The sequence below is a fragment of the Mercurialis annua genome, linkage group LG4 (assembly GCF_937616625.2).
Source record: "Mercurialis annua linkage group LG4, ddMerAnnu1.2, whole genome shotgun sequence".
NCBI classification, from domain to species: domain Eukaryota; kingdom Viridiplantae; phylum Streptophyta; class Magnoliopsida; order Malpighiales; family Euphorbiaceae; genus Mercurialis; species Mercurialis annua.
The window spans coordinates 27,377,628-27,393,897 of NC_065573.1; the positions used below are offsets into that span (position 1 = coordinate 27,377,628).

Sequence of the window (16,270 nt, forward strand, 5' to 3'; positions counted from 1 at the left end):
GCAACTTATCCTATCCTTTTTCATTACCTGATCTTGTGCCATTGATGTTTTTGATAGCGCTTTGACTAAAATTAAAATAAGTAGAGACGGATTTTGGATATTTATCGACGGGTTTATCTGTAGCAAATTAACTATGTACTTTATTGTGCTTTCTGTGACCAAATATGTACAGAATTGAGAAACAAATGAAGGATCACCTCTAAACCTTCAATTTGCCATGAAATCTGTAACAAGTCAAAATTAATAAATTATGGACTGTTGACAAAAAAAATACCAAAATATTTGTACTGTTAAATTATACAACACCTAATATTGGGTATAGAAAAAGCATTACTCACTTTCTCATTAATATTCTTTTCATTTCTTATAACATAAATAAAAAAGAACCTTATCTTATGTCTTCAGACAAAGGCACTCATTATTCCTTCATTACAAACAAAGCAACAGCTGAATCTTTTCTGCTCAATCATGCACTCAAAGAACAATTCTTAACTATATATAAGTTTATGCTTAAGGCATAGAAAAGCCTCTCATTCTTTTTTCATACAAGACTAAAACAATGGCTGATTCTCTTCTGCTCAACCTTGCTCAGACCGTTCTCGAAAAGTTAGCCTCTCATGCACTCGATGAATTTTTCTTGGCATGGGGACTCGAAAGCGATCTTCAGCAAATGAACAAGTCCTTAAAGGCCATAACTGCTGTTCTTCTAGACGCCGAGCAGCACCAATCACGCAACCACCGGATACAAGTGTGGCTTGAGGACCTCAAAGATGTCCTTTATGACATCGAAGATGCCGTGGATGAATTCGAGTGTGAAGCATCAAGAAGGGAAGTGGTGAAAGCTTCAGGGAATACTGCCAGAAAGGTAAAACGTTTCTTCTCTAGCTCTAATCCACTTGCATTCCGCTTTAAAATGGCCCATAAACTAAAGAACCTTAGAGAAAGAATAGCTGGAATTGTTAAACTTAAGTCTGATTTTGGTTTGACGGAAGGGGTCAACAGTTCGCAAGTCATTCGAAGGGAGAGGAAATTGACCTACTCCTTTGTGGATGCTGCAACTGTTATTGGGAGGGACAAAGATAAAGAGAAGATCATAGACCACTTATTGAAACCCGTCGATGTTGAAAATGTCTCCATTCTTGCAATCGTAGGTATAGGAGGTTTAGGAAAGACTACACTTGCTAAGCTGGTGTACAGCGATCAAAGGGTAAAGAGTCATTTTGAGATGAAGGTGTGGGCGTGTATCTCCGACGACTTTGATTTGCAAGAAGTTCTTAGAAAAATTGTCAAGGATGCCACAGGTCAAGAATGTACAGGCTGGGACATAGAAAAATTGCAAGCATTCTTGAGGGAGATTATTAACAATAAAAAATACTTGCTTATCTTAGATGATGTGTGGAATGAGGACCGTCGAAAATGGAATGAATTGAGAGCTTTGTTGATGGGAGGTGCCAACGGAAGTCGGATTCTAGTCACGACAAGAAAAGATAGTGTTGCCTCAGTTATGGCTACTGTTCCACCTTACAATTTAAATAATCTTTCTCATAAGAATTGTGTGTCTTTGTTTCTCAAATGTGCATTTAAAGACGCACGAGATGTGGAACACTATCCAAATCTAGTGAAAATGAGTGAAGAAATTGTAAGAAAATGCAAAGGAGTCCCTTTAGCAGTAGTCACATTAGGAAATTTGCTTTTTTCCATCACCAGCGAGCATGAATGGAAATCTATAAGGGATAGCGAAATCTGGAAACTAGAGCAGAATGAGGATGATATAATGCCTGCACAAAAAATAAGTTATGAGCAGTTGCCATCTAACTTGAAAAGATGCTTCGCATACTGTTCATTTTTTCCAAAAGATTATACATGTGATGAATTTGAACTAATTTATTTTTGGATGGCTCATGGACTTCTTCAATGTAAGAATGAGAATGAAGAGTTAGAAGATGTTGGATTGCGTTACTTTAAAGAGTTATGTTCCAGATCGTTTTTACAAGATTTTGATCTATCTATAGGTGTTACTTGTAAAATGCATGATTTGATGCATGATCTTGCATTATCATTGACACAAAAAGAGTGCTCAATTGTAACATCAGCAACCCAACAAATACCTGAAAATGTTCGGCATTTGTTATTTCCTAACCCTAATTCACTTCCTGAAAATCTCCCTGTAATCTTACAAGGTTTAGATGGTGTACGAACCATTAAACTTTTTCTGTCCTCTGGCTCTATTAGCCAATCGTTCATCCAGACGATGTATTTGCCGAGATTTCAATTTCTGCGATACTTGGATTTGAGAAAGTCTGAAATAGAGACGCTGCCGAAAGATATTGGTATGTTAAAGCATTTGAGACTTCTTGATTTATCTATGTCTAAAATAAGAAGACTTCCTAATTCTGTTTGCAAGTTACAGAGCTTACAATCTCTATGGCTTTTTAATTGTACTGGAATTGAAGAGTTACCTGGTGACATTAGATTCTTCATCAGCCTTAGATCTTTGACAATAACCACAAAGCAAAAGTGTTTGCCAAATAATGGAATAGGCCGTTTAAAATCTCTTCGATTTCTGGGAATTTTTATATGTGAAAATATAGAATTCTTGTTTGAAGATATGCAGGGTCTCAAAAGCCTTCGAAAACTGCTGATCACGGAATGTCCAAGCTTAAAAAGTTTGCCGTGGAGTATAAAGTACCTGACTTCGTTAGAGTATCTTTTAATCGGGAATTGTGAGAACCTTGATTTGGAAATGGAGGAGGAAGAGGGCGACAATCAAGCTCGATTTTGCCGCCTTGAAACACTGATGCTTGCAGGTCTACCAAAATTGGTGGAATTGCCATGGTGGCTTCTCAATAGTTCCACCACCACTCTTCAATTCTTAGGTCTTGCACGCTTACCTAACATGAAAGTGTTTCCTGCTTGCCTCACTGGTCTTCAAGAAATACGTATAAAAGATTGTGAGTTGCTTAAAGATGATTTGTCCAAGATTCCTCACGCCCCCAGAATTACTATAGATGGCAAGGAGTTCAGGTATTTTGACCCTCTAACCTTGTCTGTTTTAAATGGTTTAATCTTTTAATTTAATTGTAGTGATAATTTTTGTTTCCAACTTCAATGGCAGCTACAACCCACAGGAAGGAACTATCAGCCTGCGATCCTGAAAAGAAGTTTAGTTATCTAGTATGGATTGCAAATGTTTCTTTTTTCATTTGTGGTACCTTCAATAATGCAACTCTGTAATGTTTGTTTGATTGATTGAGCCCTGTAATGTTTCATTAATGGATTTGTTTGATAGAGCCCTATAATGTTTCAGACTTGTTGCTTCCTTAGTATCTCCTTCCTCGAAGAGTATGATTCTGACATATATTTCCAACAAAAATCTCAAATTTGAAAAGTTGAGCATTACATTGCAGACCTAATATGCAAAAACAAACTCAAAAATACAATCGGAACCTCGCGTTTAGATTAAGGTGAGCTATTTAGCAGATACACGATTCAGGACACAAATTACAGAATCAACATACTTCGATCTTTATGAAGGTGAGCTATTTAACTGTCATTATTGTTATTGGGATTGCATGAGTTTTGGTAAAGCTTGGTTGTAGATGTGATGTTAATATTGCCAACTGTAGGAACCTGCAGTCTGCAAAAGTAGTGTATGCCATCAATTGAGATTGGTGACGTTTTCACAGTTCCTTAATTTATCAGCTAATCAAGCTTCAATTCAAAGAGGAATAGATTTTCATTGTTAGAATAAGTAGGGAATGCTGTGATTACAAGGCATGCCATCGAACAAATTTTAGGTTAGGCAGCAAAGATTTCAACTGTTATGACTGACTTGCAGATTAGTAAAGAAGCAGCGGATGCTATCATCAAGGGATCTTCCTGATGTAAGTAGCTTCATTTGTCTAAGGCACATATATTTTACTTACCATTGTAGAGGTATTATAGCAGCTGTTTACTTCACAAAAATGCCAAAGCAAGGGTGGGAGAAGCTGCATTTCGCTCAACTGTTGCTTCAGAATCTGCAGGTTCCTGTCACAATGCCCCTGCTATAATTCTCTCTTTGTAGAAGCTAGCTTTGATTCTTTCTAGGATCAAATTCCGGAGTCCATCGAAATAGACAAAATAGAAAAGTACCGATTTGATGGGATTCATGCCAAAGCCTTAACAACATCCTGTGAAGCATGAAGGATTATCAGAACATGTCTATGGTCTAGAAGACCCAGTGTAGGAGGCGCAGAAAGCGACCAATTCTCCAAATATGTTTTTCGGCATTGGTCTTCCGGCCGTAAACTTGGCTATTAACGCATTAGACAACTGCTGATCAGCAGCTGTTACTTAAGTTGGCATAAATATTATAGCTGGGAGTCCATTCTTTTTCCCATAGTTATGATTAGATAAAGGAATGTTTTGGAAAAGTGGGGCTAAAGGTTTTTCTAATGCCAAAGCATATTATTTTGCAGTAAAATTAGAAAATTCAATTAAATAAAACCCAACTTTTCATGCAATGGACAAATTTAATGTTATGATAAATTTCGATATAAAATAGTCTCTAGCCTTTTAAAAAGTTTCAAATTAAACCCTCCGTCCCTTATATTTTTAAACCAACAAAAAAGTCAATGTAATAATTGAATTTATAAAAGTAGATTATATAATTAAAATTATTGCTCCATCTGTGTCTCATCATAGAAGTCTCACTTTCTACTTGAGATATATACCATTTCCAAAATTTCATTTCTTTTTCTAGAGTAATTTTACATTGAACATTGAGCATACGATATATAGGAGTTTTTTTTCATGGCAATCTAAATAATTCAGGTATTTTCTGGTTATAAATTAAAATAAATGAATTTTGATGAAAAAATAAATATATTCAGGGACTGTATGTGAAAATTATCCAAATAATTGACTCTGTTGGAATTAGTTGGCAAGCATGAGACTTAGATCTCGTGCTAATACTAATACAGGCAAGAGCATTGACTTTCGATTAAACATTATTACAAAGGCGTATTCAGGAATCTGCAAGCTGCGACATTTTCTTGTTTACAAAGAAAACAATGGCTGAATCTCTTCTGCTCAATCTTGCTCACAGCATCATCGAAAAGTTGGCCTCTCTTGCACTTGAAGAATTTCTCTTGGCATGGGGACTTCAAACCGATCTTCAACACATGAACAACTCCTTGAAGGCCATAACTGCTGTTCTTCTAGACGCCGAGCAGCACCAGTCACGCAACCACCGGATACAAGTGTGGCTTGAGGACCTCAAAGATGTCCTTTATGACATTGAAGATGCCGTGGATCAATTCGAGTGCCAAGCATTGAAAAAGCAAGCGGCCAAAGCTGCAGGGAATACTAGCATAAAGGTAAAACGTTTCTTTTCTAGCTCTAATTCACTTGCATTCCGCTTTAAAATGGCCCATAAACTAAAGAACCTTAGGGGGAAAATAGCTGAAATTGTTAAACTTAAGTCTGATTTTGGTTTGACTGAGGGGGTCCACGGTACGCAAGTCATTCGCAGGGAGAGGAAATTGACTCATTCCTTTGTGGATGCTGCAACGGTCATTGGGAGGGACGAAGATAAAGAGAAAATCTTACATCATTTATTGAATCCTGTGGATGTTGAAGATGTCCCCGTTCTTGCGATCGTAGGGATAGGAGGCCTAGGAAAGACTACACTAGCTAAGCTTGTGTATAGCGATGAAAGAGTGAAGAGTCATTTTGAGGTGAAGCTATGGACATGTATTTCTGATGACTTTGATTTAGAAGAAGTTCTTAGAAAAATCAACGAGGCTGCCACAGGTCAAAAATGTGCAGGATGGGGTATAGAAAAATTGCAAGCATTCTTGAGGAGGACCGTTAACAATAAAAAGTACTTACTTATCTTAGATGACGTGTGGAGTGAGGACCGTCGAAAATGGAATGAATTGAGAGATTTGTTGATGGGGGGTGCTGATGGAAGTAGGATTCTAGTCACGACAAGAAAACATAGTGTTGCCTCAGTCATGGCTAGTGTTCCACCTTACAATTTAAATGATCTTTCTCATAAGACTTGTGTGTCTTTATTTCTCAAATGTGCATTTAAGGACGCACGGGATGTGGAACACTATCCTAATCTTGTAAAAATGGGTGAAGAAATTGTAAGAAAATGCAAAGGAGTTCCTCTAGCAGTAGTAACATTAGGAAATTTGCTTTATTCCATTACTAGTGAGCACGAGTGGAAATATGTAAGGGATAGCGAGATCTGGAAGCTAGAGCAAAAGGAGGATGATATAATGCCCGCACTAAGAATAAGTTATGAGCAGTTGCCATCTAACTTGAAAAGATGCTTCGCATACTGTTCATTTTTTCCAAAGGATTATGAATATGACAACATTGAACTAATTCAATTTTGGATGGCACATGGGCTTCTTCAGTGTAAGAACGAAAATGAAGAGCTAGAAGATGTTGGATTGCGTTACTTCAGAGAATTATGTTCAAGATCCTTTTTTCAAGATATTGATCGATCATTGATCAGTATGGTTAATTGTAAAATGCATGATTTGATGCATGATCTTGCGTTATCAGTGACACAGAAAGAGTGCTCAATTGTAACATCATCAACCCAACATATACCTAGGAATGTTCGACATTTGATATTTGCTAACCCTAATTCACTTCCGGAAAGTCTCCCTATGATCTTACAAAGTTTAGACGGTGTACGAACCATTGTACCTTATGTGTCCTCAGGCATTATTAGCCAATCGTTCATCCAGATATTGTATTTGCCAAGGTTTCAGTTTCTGCGGTACTTGGATTTGAGATATTCTGAAATAGAGACACTGCCAGAAGGTATTGGTATGTTAAGGCATTTGAGATTTCTCAGTTTATATGATTCCAAAATAAGAAGACTGCCAAATTCTGTTTACAAGTTACAGAGCTTACAAACTCTATGGCTTGTAGGGTGTTATGGAATTGAAGAGTTACCCAGTGACATGAGGTTGTTCATCAGCCTTAGATCTCTGACAATAACTACAAAACAGAAGTGTTTGCCAAATAATGGAATAGGCTGTTTAAAATCTCTTCGAAACTTGGAAATTGTTTCATGTGGAAAATTAGAATTCTTGTTTGAAGATATGCAAGGTTTCATAAACCTTCGAAAATTGACTATTCAGGGATGTCCAAGCTTAAAAAGTGTGCCGCAGAGTATAAAATACCTGACTTCATTAGAGTATCTTGCTATAGAAAATTGTGAGAACCTTGATTTAGAAATAGAGGAGGAAGGAAGTGATAATCAAACTCGACTCTGCCGCCTTGAAAAACTGATACTCGGAGGCCTACCAAAACTGGTCGAATTGCCACGGTGGCTTCTCAGTAGTTACACCACCACTCTTCAAATCTTATTTCTTAAACAGTTACATAACATGAAACAGTTGCCTGCTTGCCTTACTAGTCTTCAAGGAATACGTATAGATGATTGCGAATTACTTAAAGAAGATTTGTCCAAGATTCCTCATGCCCCCGACATTCGTATTGATGGCAAGAAGTTCAGGTATTTTGACCCTTTTCTTCACCTAGCCTTGTTTGTTTTAAATTGTTTAATCTTTTTATATAATTGTACTGATAATTTTTGTTTCCAACTACAAACCCACACAGGAAGGAACTATTAGCCCCGCGATCTTGAAAAAAAAGTTTAATTATCGAGTATTTGATCAATTTCGTTCCGAGTGGAGTATAATATGGATAATATATTCAGGATAGGAACTGCTTCTTGGTGATCTATTGTATCAATGTTTCAGACTTGTTGGTTCTTTCATTTAATTTATTTTCTTAAATGAAGATTAAATTCATATTTTTAAATTGTATCTATTTTTTGGATAGTAAACTTCTTGTATTCTGCAACTCTTTGATTGTATTGCAACTGTTACTTAAGTTGGCATAAATATTATAGCTGGAGCCTGGGACTCCAATCTTATAATTAGATAGAGGAATCTTTTTCCCATAAATATTATAGCTGGGACTCCAAACTTTGCCATAATCATTCCCATAAATCTTTTTCCCATAAATATTTAAGATTTAATAATTGTTAATAAATAAATTTTCAAATTATTATTTTTTATTTAATTTATTGAGATTTTAATATGTAAATCTTAAAATTAAAGTATAAAACTTGATGAAAATTTTCATATCACTACCACTCTGCATAATCCGTTGCATTTTATTGTCAAATTTATAGTCTGGTTATGAATATTAAATTGCTGCATATTAAAAGGGTTATGTTTAAGTTAACATTCAAAAGATTTCTGTTAAAAATAATACTAACTTTTAAAAGAATTGTTTCATAATAATATATAGATTTTTTATTTCTAAAAAAAGGTGGGGTCCATGGATCCCACCATCTATTGAATGGATCCGTCTCTAAATATATCATAATTTACAATTTGTTATCCTTTAATTTTAATTTTATTATTGAGAGACCCTTTTATTCATTTGGGGGGATAAAATCGTTTAATGAAATTAAAACTAACTTACCAAATCGTTTAAAAATGAGGTATCAAGTCGCTTGATAAAATTAAAAGTGGGGGACCAAAATCGTTCACGAAATTAAAAGTAGGGCACTAAATTGTTTGAAGTAATTGTCAAAATTCACGGAGTGGCCTAATAGTTAAAGGAATTGAAAGTGAAGGACCATTAAGTATGATTTTAATATAAGGGTATTAAACTATAATAATGGGATCTCATTCTAATTTGCTCAAAATTTAAAATAAATCTTTTGTCCGTAACATTGTTACGGCCTCCATCACTTGATTTAAAAGTGTATAATTTTCGGGAATTTAATTGTTGAAAAAGTTAGTGTAGAGTAAATGAATATTTTCAATGTTTGGTTTACTTAATAACCTCTCGGAAAGTTACATTTAATTTTTAATTGATTAAAATTTAAAAATAATATTATTTTTAATAACTAAATTGGCTAATTAAGTATAGAGATGTAATTGTATTTTAAAACTAGGGAAGTAGAGTTTATATAGGTTTTGTTAGAAAAGTTATTTTTCTAGTTAACTTTCTGAAAAGTAAATTGACAAAAATAAATTAAATGAAAAAAACTATTACTCAATAATTTTTTTAGTAAAGTTACTCCCAACCAGTTGAGTCCTAAATCAACTGAAAAAAAAAAAGCCAATTTAATTTCTGAATTTTTAGCCTCCTTTCTCATTTTAGATCTTCACTTTGTATTTTGAGATGTACTATTTTCAAAGTCTCATTTTTATTTTGAGAATTATTTTACATGAAATTTTGTTTAACCCTTATTTAAGTCATAATGAAAGAAATGACTTCCACTACCATTAGCGATGAGAGTTTGTTAGTTTTCATTCCGCATGAGAGTCCACCAGCTAGCTTAAGTCATTGGCTTATACCCGATCTTCAGGGTGTGGCGTATGATCGTTATGTTTAGTTTGTTTTCCGTTTAGGCTTTGCCTCTTTCTCTTATACCAAAAAAGGAATAAATTTATAATAAAAAAATAATAATAAATATTCTCTTATTCCTCATATAGAATAAAATCAGACGGAATGATTCTTATTTTATAAATTAGTCCGATATTTTTATATTTAAAATATAATAAATTTATTGCCCCAATTTCCTAACCACCGCCTTTAAAAATTATTATTTTATCCTTTAACTAAAAAAATTAACTAAAAATAAACATTCTCAGCATTTTTATTTTAATTTTTATTTTTTTTTTAAATTATGGGACGGCGTCCTGGGATCGTGCCGGCCTAGAGGGACAAACGTTCCAAAGGGACGATTTCCCTTTAGGCTGGCGCTGGCCCATAAGACAAACGTCCCACTAGGTTGGCGCTAGCCCATATGGAAAATTGTCTCTCTTGGGCGGCGCGATCCCAGGACACCGGCCCAGTAAAAAAATTAAAAAAAAAAACAAAAGCGTAAAAACGCAAAACCGATCACTTACCGAAGGTCCCGTCCTCTATCTAGGTTAGATTCCGACATTTTTATTATAAATCCGCTCGGTTTTCGTTGGATTTTTAGCTGAGTTGAGAGAATTGAGTTTTTTGTTTTTGAAAATGAAATTGGGTTAGGGGTATTTAGGTAAAAAGAGTAGGGCGGAGGGTAGTAATTTAAGGCGATAAATAGAAATCCATTTTTTTCTAATAAATATTAAAAAAAGCAATGTTTTTTATAATATGTTTCTTTATTTCAATTAACAACTCAATTTTCACAAATATACACATGATTTAAAAACAAAATATATTGTCCTGAAAACCTAATGTAATTTGCTGTATGACTTTAATTACACATCGAATCTAACTAACAGAAGAAGCAAAAACACGTTAATATGTGGTTAACGTATCAAACCCACAACTCGAAGAATTTGAATTTAAAATCTCAAACAAGAAATTTGAAGCTTATTTTAGTAAATGAAAAAAACATGATCTGAAGAACGATGATCTGAAGAACGATGAGAATGAGTTTATTTTATCAAAGATGGTAATCGACTTTTTAGAGTTTTAATTGTTAGTTGTTAGTTACGGAGATGGAGTTTAAATTCACAATATTTCGATGCATTTGAAAGTACTTTAGCCATTCAAGCTAAGCCCACACCGGCATAAAAGTGAATTGAAACTCACTAAAAAATTCTGATTTTGATAGTAAAAGTTGAAGCACGATATAAAACAAATTCAACAAAAATAAAGAAGCTGAGCATCATAAGAATCAAAAGACCACAAACTGGAAGGGAACTGATAATAATCACTTTTGATTAAAACAACAACAACAATTTGGCAACAATAGATTTTAAATTAACCGATAATTATCACTTTTAAAATTAATTTTATTTAATTACTAATATTAAAATTTACTAATAAATAAATAATTAAATAATCAATTAAAGTTGAATAAATAACCCCGGTTCCGTCCCTTGGCTTATACCCTTACACACTGTTTTGCTCACTCTCTGTGTCCCTTCGCTATGGCAATGAGTTTCACTTCATCTTTTCTTAGTTTGGAGCCAAACCCTATCAAGTTCACCTGCCGCCCGGCGGCCCCCCTCACCCCTCATCGTAATTTTGTAGTTTGCTCCGTTCGCTCTCCATCCCCGCCGTCTTTGAACTTGGCGGCTGACTCCGCCGCCTTAACTCGGATCAACTCACTCAGTCAAGTATCCGGTGTCTTGGGTTGCCAATGGGGCGATGAAGGTAAAGGCAAACTCGTCGACATATTATCTCAGCACTTGGATATCGTGGCCCGTTGCCAGGTATTTTTACATACCCAATTAAATTTAGTGTAAATATACTAGCTTTTAATTGGGTGTTTCTCGAATTTGAAGAAAATTTAAGTGTTAATTGAAATTTTTTGATGCCCAGTAAGTAAAATGAATTCATATTGATTATTGAATGTTTCGTTAATGTTATTCGAATGTGCTGTATTTTAGGATTTTGTGGTTTTAATTTCAGTTGTGTGACTTGTTTTCTGACTCAAAACAGGGTGGAGCTAATGCTGGTCACACCATCTATAATTCAGAGGGTAAAAAATTTGCGCTTCACCTTGTTCCGTCCGGTATACTTAATGAGGATACTCTCTGCGTGATTGGGAATGGAGTTGTGGTGCATTTGCCGGGTTTGTTCAAGGAGATCGATGGTTTGGAGTCGAATGGTGTTTCTTGTAAAGGGAGGATTTTAGTGTCGGATCGTGCTCATTTGTTGTTTGATTTTCATCAAGAAGTAGATGGGCTTAGAGAAGCTGAGCTTGCTAAATCGTTTATTGGTACTACTAGAAGAGGAATTGGACCGTGTTATTCAAGTAAGGTGATTCGAAATGGTATCAGAGTGTGTGACTTGAGGCACATGGATATTTTTCCACAGAAACTTGATCTATTATTGTCGGATGCTGCTTCAAGATTTAAAGGTTTTAACTATAGTCCTGATATGCTTAAGGAAGAAGTGGAGAAATACAAGCGATTTGCAGAAAGGTTGGAGCCTTTCATTGCGGATACTGTCCATTTTATGCATGAGGCCATTGCGGAAAATAAGAAGATATTGGTTGAAGGTGGTCAAGCCACTATGCTGGACATCGATTTTGGAACTTATCCTTTTGTGACTTCATCAAGTCCATCAGCCGGTGGTATCTGTTCTGGTCTTGGTATTTCTCCAAGGGTTGTCGGCGATTTAATTGGAGTGGTTTGTAGATTGCATTACATTACATTTTGTGTAACTTTTTGTTTAGAACATGTATCTATGTGCAGTTTTTTTATACTTCGCTCACAACTTCGTGTTAACTCTTATATTCAGGTCAAAGCATATACTACAAGGGTCGGTTCTGGTCCTTTTCCCACCGAAATCTTGGGTCAAGGGGGTGATTTGCTTAGATTTGCTGGGCAAGAGTTTGGAACCACCACAGGCCGTCCTCGACGTTGTGGTTGGCTGGACATAGTTGCGCTAAAGTTCTCCTGTCAGATTAATGGATTTTCTTCGCTGAATTTGACAAAGCTTGATGTCTTGTCGGATCTTCCTGAAATTCAGTTGGGGGTTGTCTACAAAAATGCAGATGGCACACCAATTAAATCGTTCCCAGCTGATCTTCGTCAGCTTGAGCAATTGAAGGCAAGTTTATCAATCATAGATTCATAACATGTCTATATTAGATTACTTTTTTTTAACTAATGGAGCCTTGCTTGATTTTTGTGTGTTTTGTTTTTTATTTTACCTGATTAACAAGTGCCCATCACATGTATAGTTTCTAAAAACAATTTTCTTCATCTAACATCTTCTTTCGATTTGTACAGGTTGAATATGAAGTCTTACCTGGATGGAAGAGTGACATATCTTCTGTTAGAAATTATGCAGACCTTCCAAAGGCTGCTCAACAATATGTGGAGAGGATAGAAGAACTCGTTGGTGTGCCAGTCCATTATATTGGTGTAGGACCTGGACGTGATGCTCTCATATACAAGTAATTCAGCTGTTAGTTATTTATTCGGATACTTGTTGAGCTGAGGTAGAGCTTATTGCTGCAACATTTTAACCTTATCACTTTCGGCTATTTTTTCTGACGGAAAAAACAATTCCTGATTAGATGAAGTGATTTAGATATACCAAGTTTGTTCCGTTTACATTGAACTAGATATTTTCATATGTTAAAGCATGACAAATTCAGTCTATTGTTTGTTTAATCCTACCCTGAGTTATTATTCTAGTGCCAATGATTTTGTCACACCAATCTTGTTTGTAGCTTTAACTTTGGCTGTAATGTGTAGTAAGCCCTCATTGCTTTTTCTATCCTTAGCAGATTTATGTTTAATTAAATTACTCTTTTAAAAATACCATTATAGATAAACATGCATTATTTACGTGTTAAGAAGATTACCCATAAACAATCCCTTCACTTTTATAATCTTGAGCTATTCCATTCGAGCTTGTGAACAAATTGCTGGGACATAAACTATACATTGTAGCCTTTTATACCAAATACATAAAATCGAAATTATAATCCTGAAACATCTTCTCCTTTTCTGAACTCAACTTTCAATTGAGTTTTCATTAATGTTTTGTACAAAGGTTCTGCAATCTTCAATGGAGATTCTCTCAAACGAGAAGATATAAAATGTGATCCTTTTTCCATGACTAGAGAAAAACAGTACGGTGGCCTCACAACCACCTTCACAGAAGTCCTCCTCGGAACGAAGGAAGAATTCCCATTCATTCGGCAGTGGACCCCATGAATAAGTTTCTATATCTCTTCCACAGCAATGCTGAGTTTCAGGTTAAAGCTGCTTCTGGTAGTAAATTTAAGGGAAAACCGAAATCTTGATGAATAAATTCACCATCTGTAATGAAGAGCCTTTCTGAATTCTATCCCCCTTGTATATAGATGACTATTTATCTTGATAGTCCACAGGACTCAGCATCTTCCTTGAGAAAGCAAAACCATATCATCCCCACTAGGATAAAAACTCAATTTCTTTAATGAATCTCTATTTTTTGTGATTTAGGACAAACATGAGATGAAACCGTGATCTAAGGAGTACATTAAGCTCACTTTGATTTTAGCATTGAGGTCCTAGGTTAAAGTGTGAAAATCGCCTTTACTAGGCAAAGTTCTGAACTGTTTTTTTTACACCAGCTGTAAAAATAATGTTATTTAAATTGATATCTTTTGCCGCCAGACGATTATGCACAAGAACACATGGCCAGCCAACCCCTTAAATCCTTCAACTTTCACCTGTCATCGAGACAAAACATAAACAAACTCCAGAGTGAAAGAAAGCCATAATCATGAAAACTTGCAAGTGTATAACTGAAAAACAAATGTCGAATGTTGTGCCAAAGGAAAGCTACTCTGATGGTCGTTATCAGCAGCCACAGATGCAGGGTGAAAGGTATACCTGCCTATCAAGCAAAATGATTATTTTTTCCAGCCACTAAAGTTCTCGCAGCCTGTTTTACGGAGACAAAAGAGCATGTTTCCTTCAAATTTCCACCCTAAATATCACTGAAAAACAAATTAGGTGTAAAAACTTATCAGCATGAACAGAAAAGTTACAGCTATTGGGATCCATCAGGCCAAGTTATACAAGACATGGAAACCTGTCCTGCAAAAGAGCTTTCAGAAGATATGCAATCAAAGTAGATGCAACTGCTTCATCTTTGTCACAGCTTTATTTCACATTTAGCATCATCTAACTTCTCCTCATACAACTTCATTAAATTAGGAGCTTTTTTCAGGTAAGGTGCCACAAACTTATGCAGAAATACCTTTTCAGAAATCTTCAATGCTGTAGCTAAGCTAGGCAATCTGATCAGACCTTTAGACAGCAGAATCTCTAAAACAGAACACCGCGGTACAACCCTCTTCTCCAAGCTCAAGCCAATAAGATATGGATATTTAGCAATAAATGATGAATCACACCCCATTTGTTTGGTATAATACTCCATCATATTCATTATCTTCTTCTCAGAGTACACTAAAACCCATGGAAACTTCCCGAAAGCCATAAGAGTCTCTTCCTGAGACCAACCACACTTGTTATAAATATCAAATTTCGTTTTCCATGTTAATTTGCTCATTGACCGCATTGCCATAATTGCAATAACAAAGGTTTTTGCATTAGGATTCAACCTCATTCCCTTCACTTCTTCTACAATCTTACAAAAGTGATCCAGGGTCGTTAATAACGCCATAGGATACTTTCTAAGTAGCCAAACGATATTTGATAGTGGCAGTCCAGTCTCTTTCAAAATTTTGGTATTAGGTATTACATAGTCTAGATAGTAAGGAAGCATAAGCTTTGGAAGGCGTTTTATTGCTCTAATCGCCATCTCATCAGAAGGAAGCAAATCCCGTAGGTCGTTAAAAGAAGGGACTAACCTGTTGGGTATGCTACTATGCAGAATCTCAGGGCATACAGATAAAATGTGGGCAACATCAGGGTTTTCAAAACCTTTAGAGAGTAAAAATTGGATTTTGGGCAAAAATGTTTTCTCGGGATCAGATAAAAGCGCAATAGGACGTGTATGGATAATTTTCGCGATCTAGGCCTTTGAGAATCCGTGCCTCTTCAAAAAGGCAAGAAGAGAATCTGGTTTTTCAGGGGTTTCAAAATTGAGATACTTAGAAGCTGAAAGAGCAGATTGTGGAGATAACCCGCAATTGTTAATGAGGTAAGACACGACAAATGATTGTTGATCATCACCAGCATTGCTCGATAAGCATCTAACAGAAGATAATGATAAAATTGGGTACTTTTGAAAGTAACAAATTGCATGAAATGGTGCAGTTACAGTACGATATCTAACATGGCGTAGCAATTTCAAGACATGGGTATCAATAATCATAATTATACGCGTGCGATAAAATCTTAAACCCAAATGAAAAAGAAACTTTACTCACAGTCGATCATAGAATTACAGAGAACAATCCACCAAACACACCAATCGATGGAATTGCGATTAACTTGTGAATTTCCGATTAATAGCGTCACGTCAATGCCAAGGAGGCCTGAATTTTTGTTTGAGAGCTAAATTTCTGAACTCTAGATTTCTAGTTCGTTTATTTTTAGGGTTTCTTCAGAAATGGTGTTTCTGGAGAACAAGTTTCTGTATGACAATTACATGAATGGTGCCTTAACTTTTAACTTTTACTTCTCTGGCATATAATGTTTATCGTAAACTTTAAAATTGCAATTTTCATCTATGCTAATCCAAGGGAATCCAAGCAAAGTTACACTTCGGACTGTAATTTGATTGTAAAATTTATGCACACCAATAGATTGACTTCAATTGT

At 35.5% G+C, this 16,270-nt stretch overlaps 3 protein-coding genes and 1 pseudogene across 3 annotated transcripts; 3 read left to right on the top strand and 1 right to left on the bottom strand.

Annotated features, from left to right (window-relative positions):
* Positions 1-4: 4 nt before the first annotated feature.
* LOC126676260 (disease resistance protein RGA2-like) lies at positions 5-3,299 on the top strand. Its single transcript, XM_050370425.2, has 2 exons — positions 5-3,024; positions 3,116-3,299. The coding sequence occupies exons 1-2, from the start codon at positions 560-562 to the stop codon at positions 3,153-3,155; spliced, it is 2,505 nt and encodes an 834-aa protein (XP_050226382.1). The 5' UTR covers positions 5-559; the 3' UTR covers positions 3,156-3,299.
* A 1,573-nt stretch (positions 3,300-4,872) lies between these two features.
* LOC126676259 (disease resistance protein RGA2-like) lies at positions 4,873-7,916 on the top strand. Its single transcript, XM_056105660.1, has 2 exons — positions 4,873-7,525; positions 7,630-7,916. Exons 1-2 carry the CDS (start codon positions 5,055-5,057, stop codon positions 7,655-7,657), a joined length of 2,499 nt encoding a protein of 832 aa, XP_055961635.1. The 5' UTR covers positions 4,873-5,054; the 3' UTR covers positions 7,658-7,916.
* Positions 7,917-10,898: 2,982 nt separating this feature from the next.
* LOC126677163 (adenylosuccinate synthetase 2, chloroplastic) lies at positions 10,899-13,201 on the top strand. Its single transcript, XM_050371653.2, has 4 exons — positions 10,899-11,246; positions 11,476-12,168; positions 12,280-12,591; positions 12,774-13,201. The coding sequence occupies exons 1-4, from the start codon at positions 10,962-10,964 to the stop codon at positions 12,942-12,944; spliced, it is 1,461 nt and encodes a 486-aa protein (XP_050227610.1). The 5' UTR covers positions 10,899-10,961; the 3' UTR covers positions 12,945-13,201.
* A 218-nt stretch (positions 13,202-13,419) lies between these two features.
* LOC126677164 (transcription termination factor MTERF4, chloroplastic-like) lies at positions 13,420-16,114 on the bottom strand (annotated as a pseudogene).
* Positions 16,115-16,270: the final 156 nt, after the last annotated feature.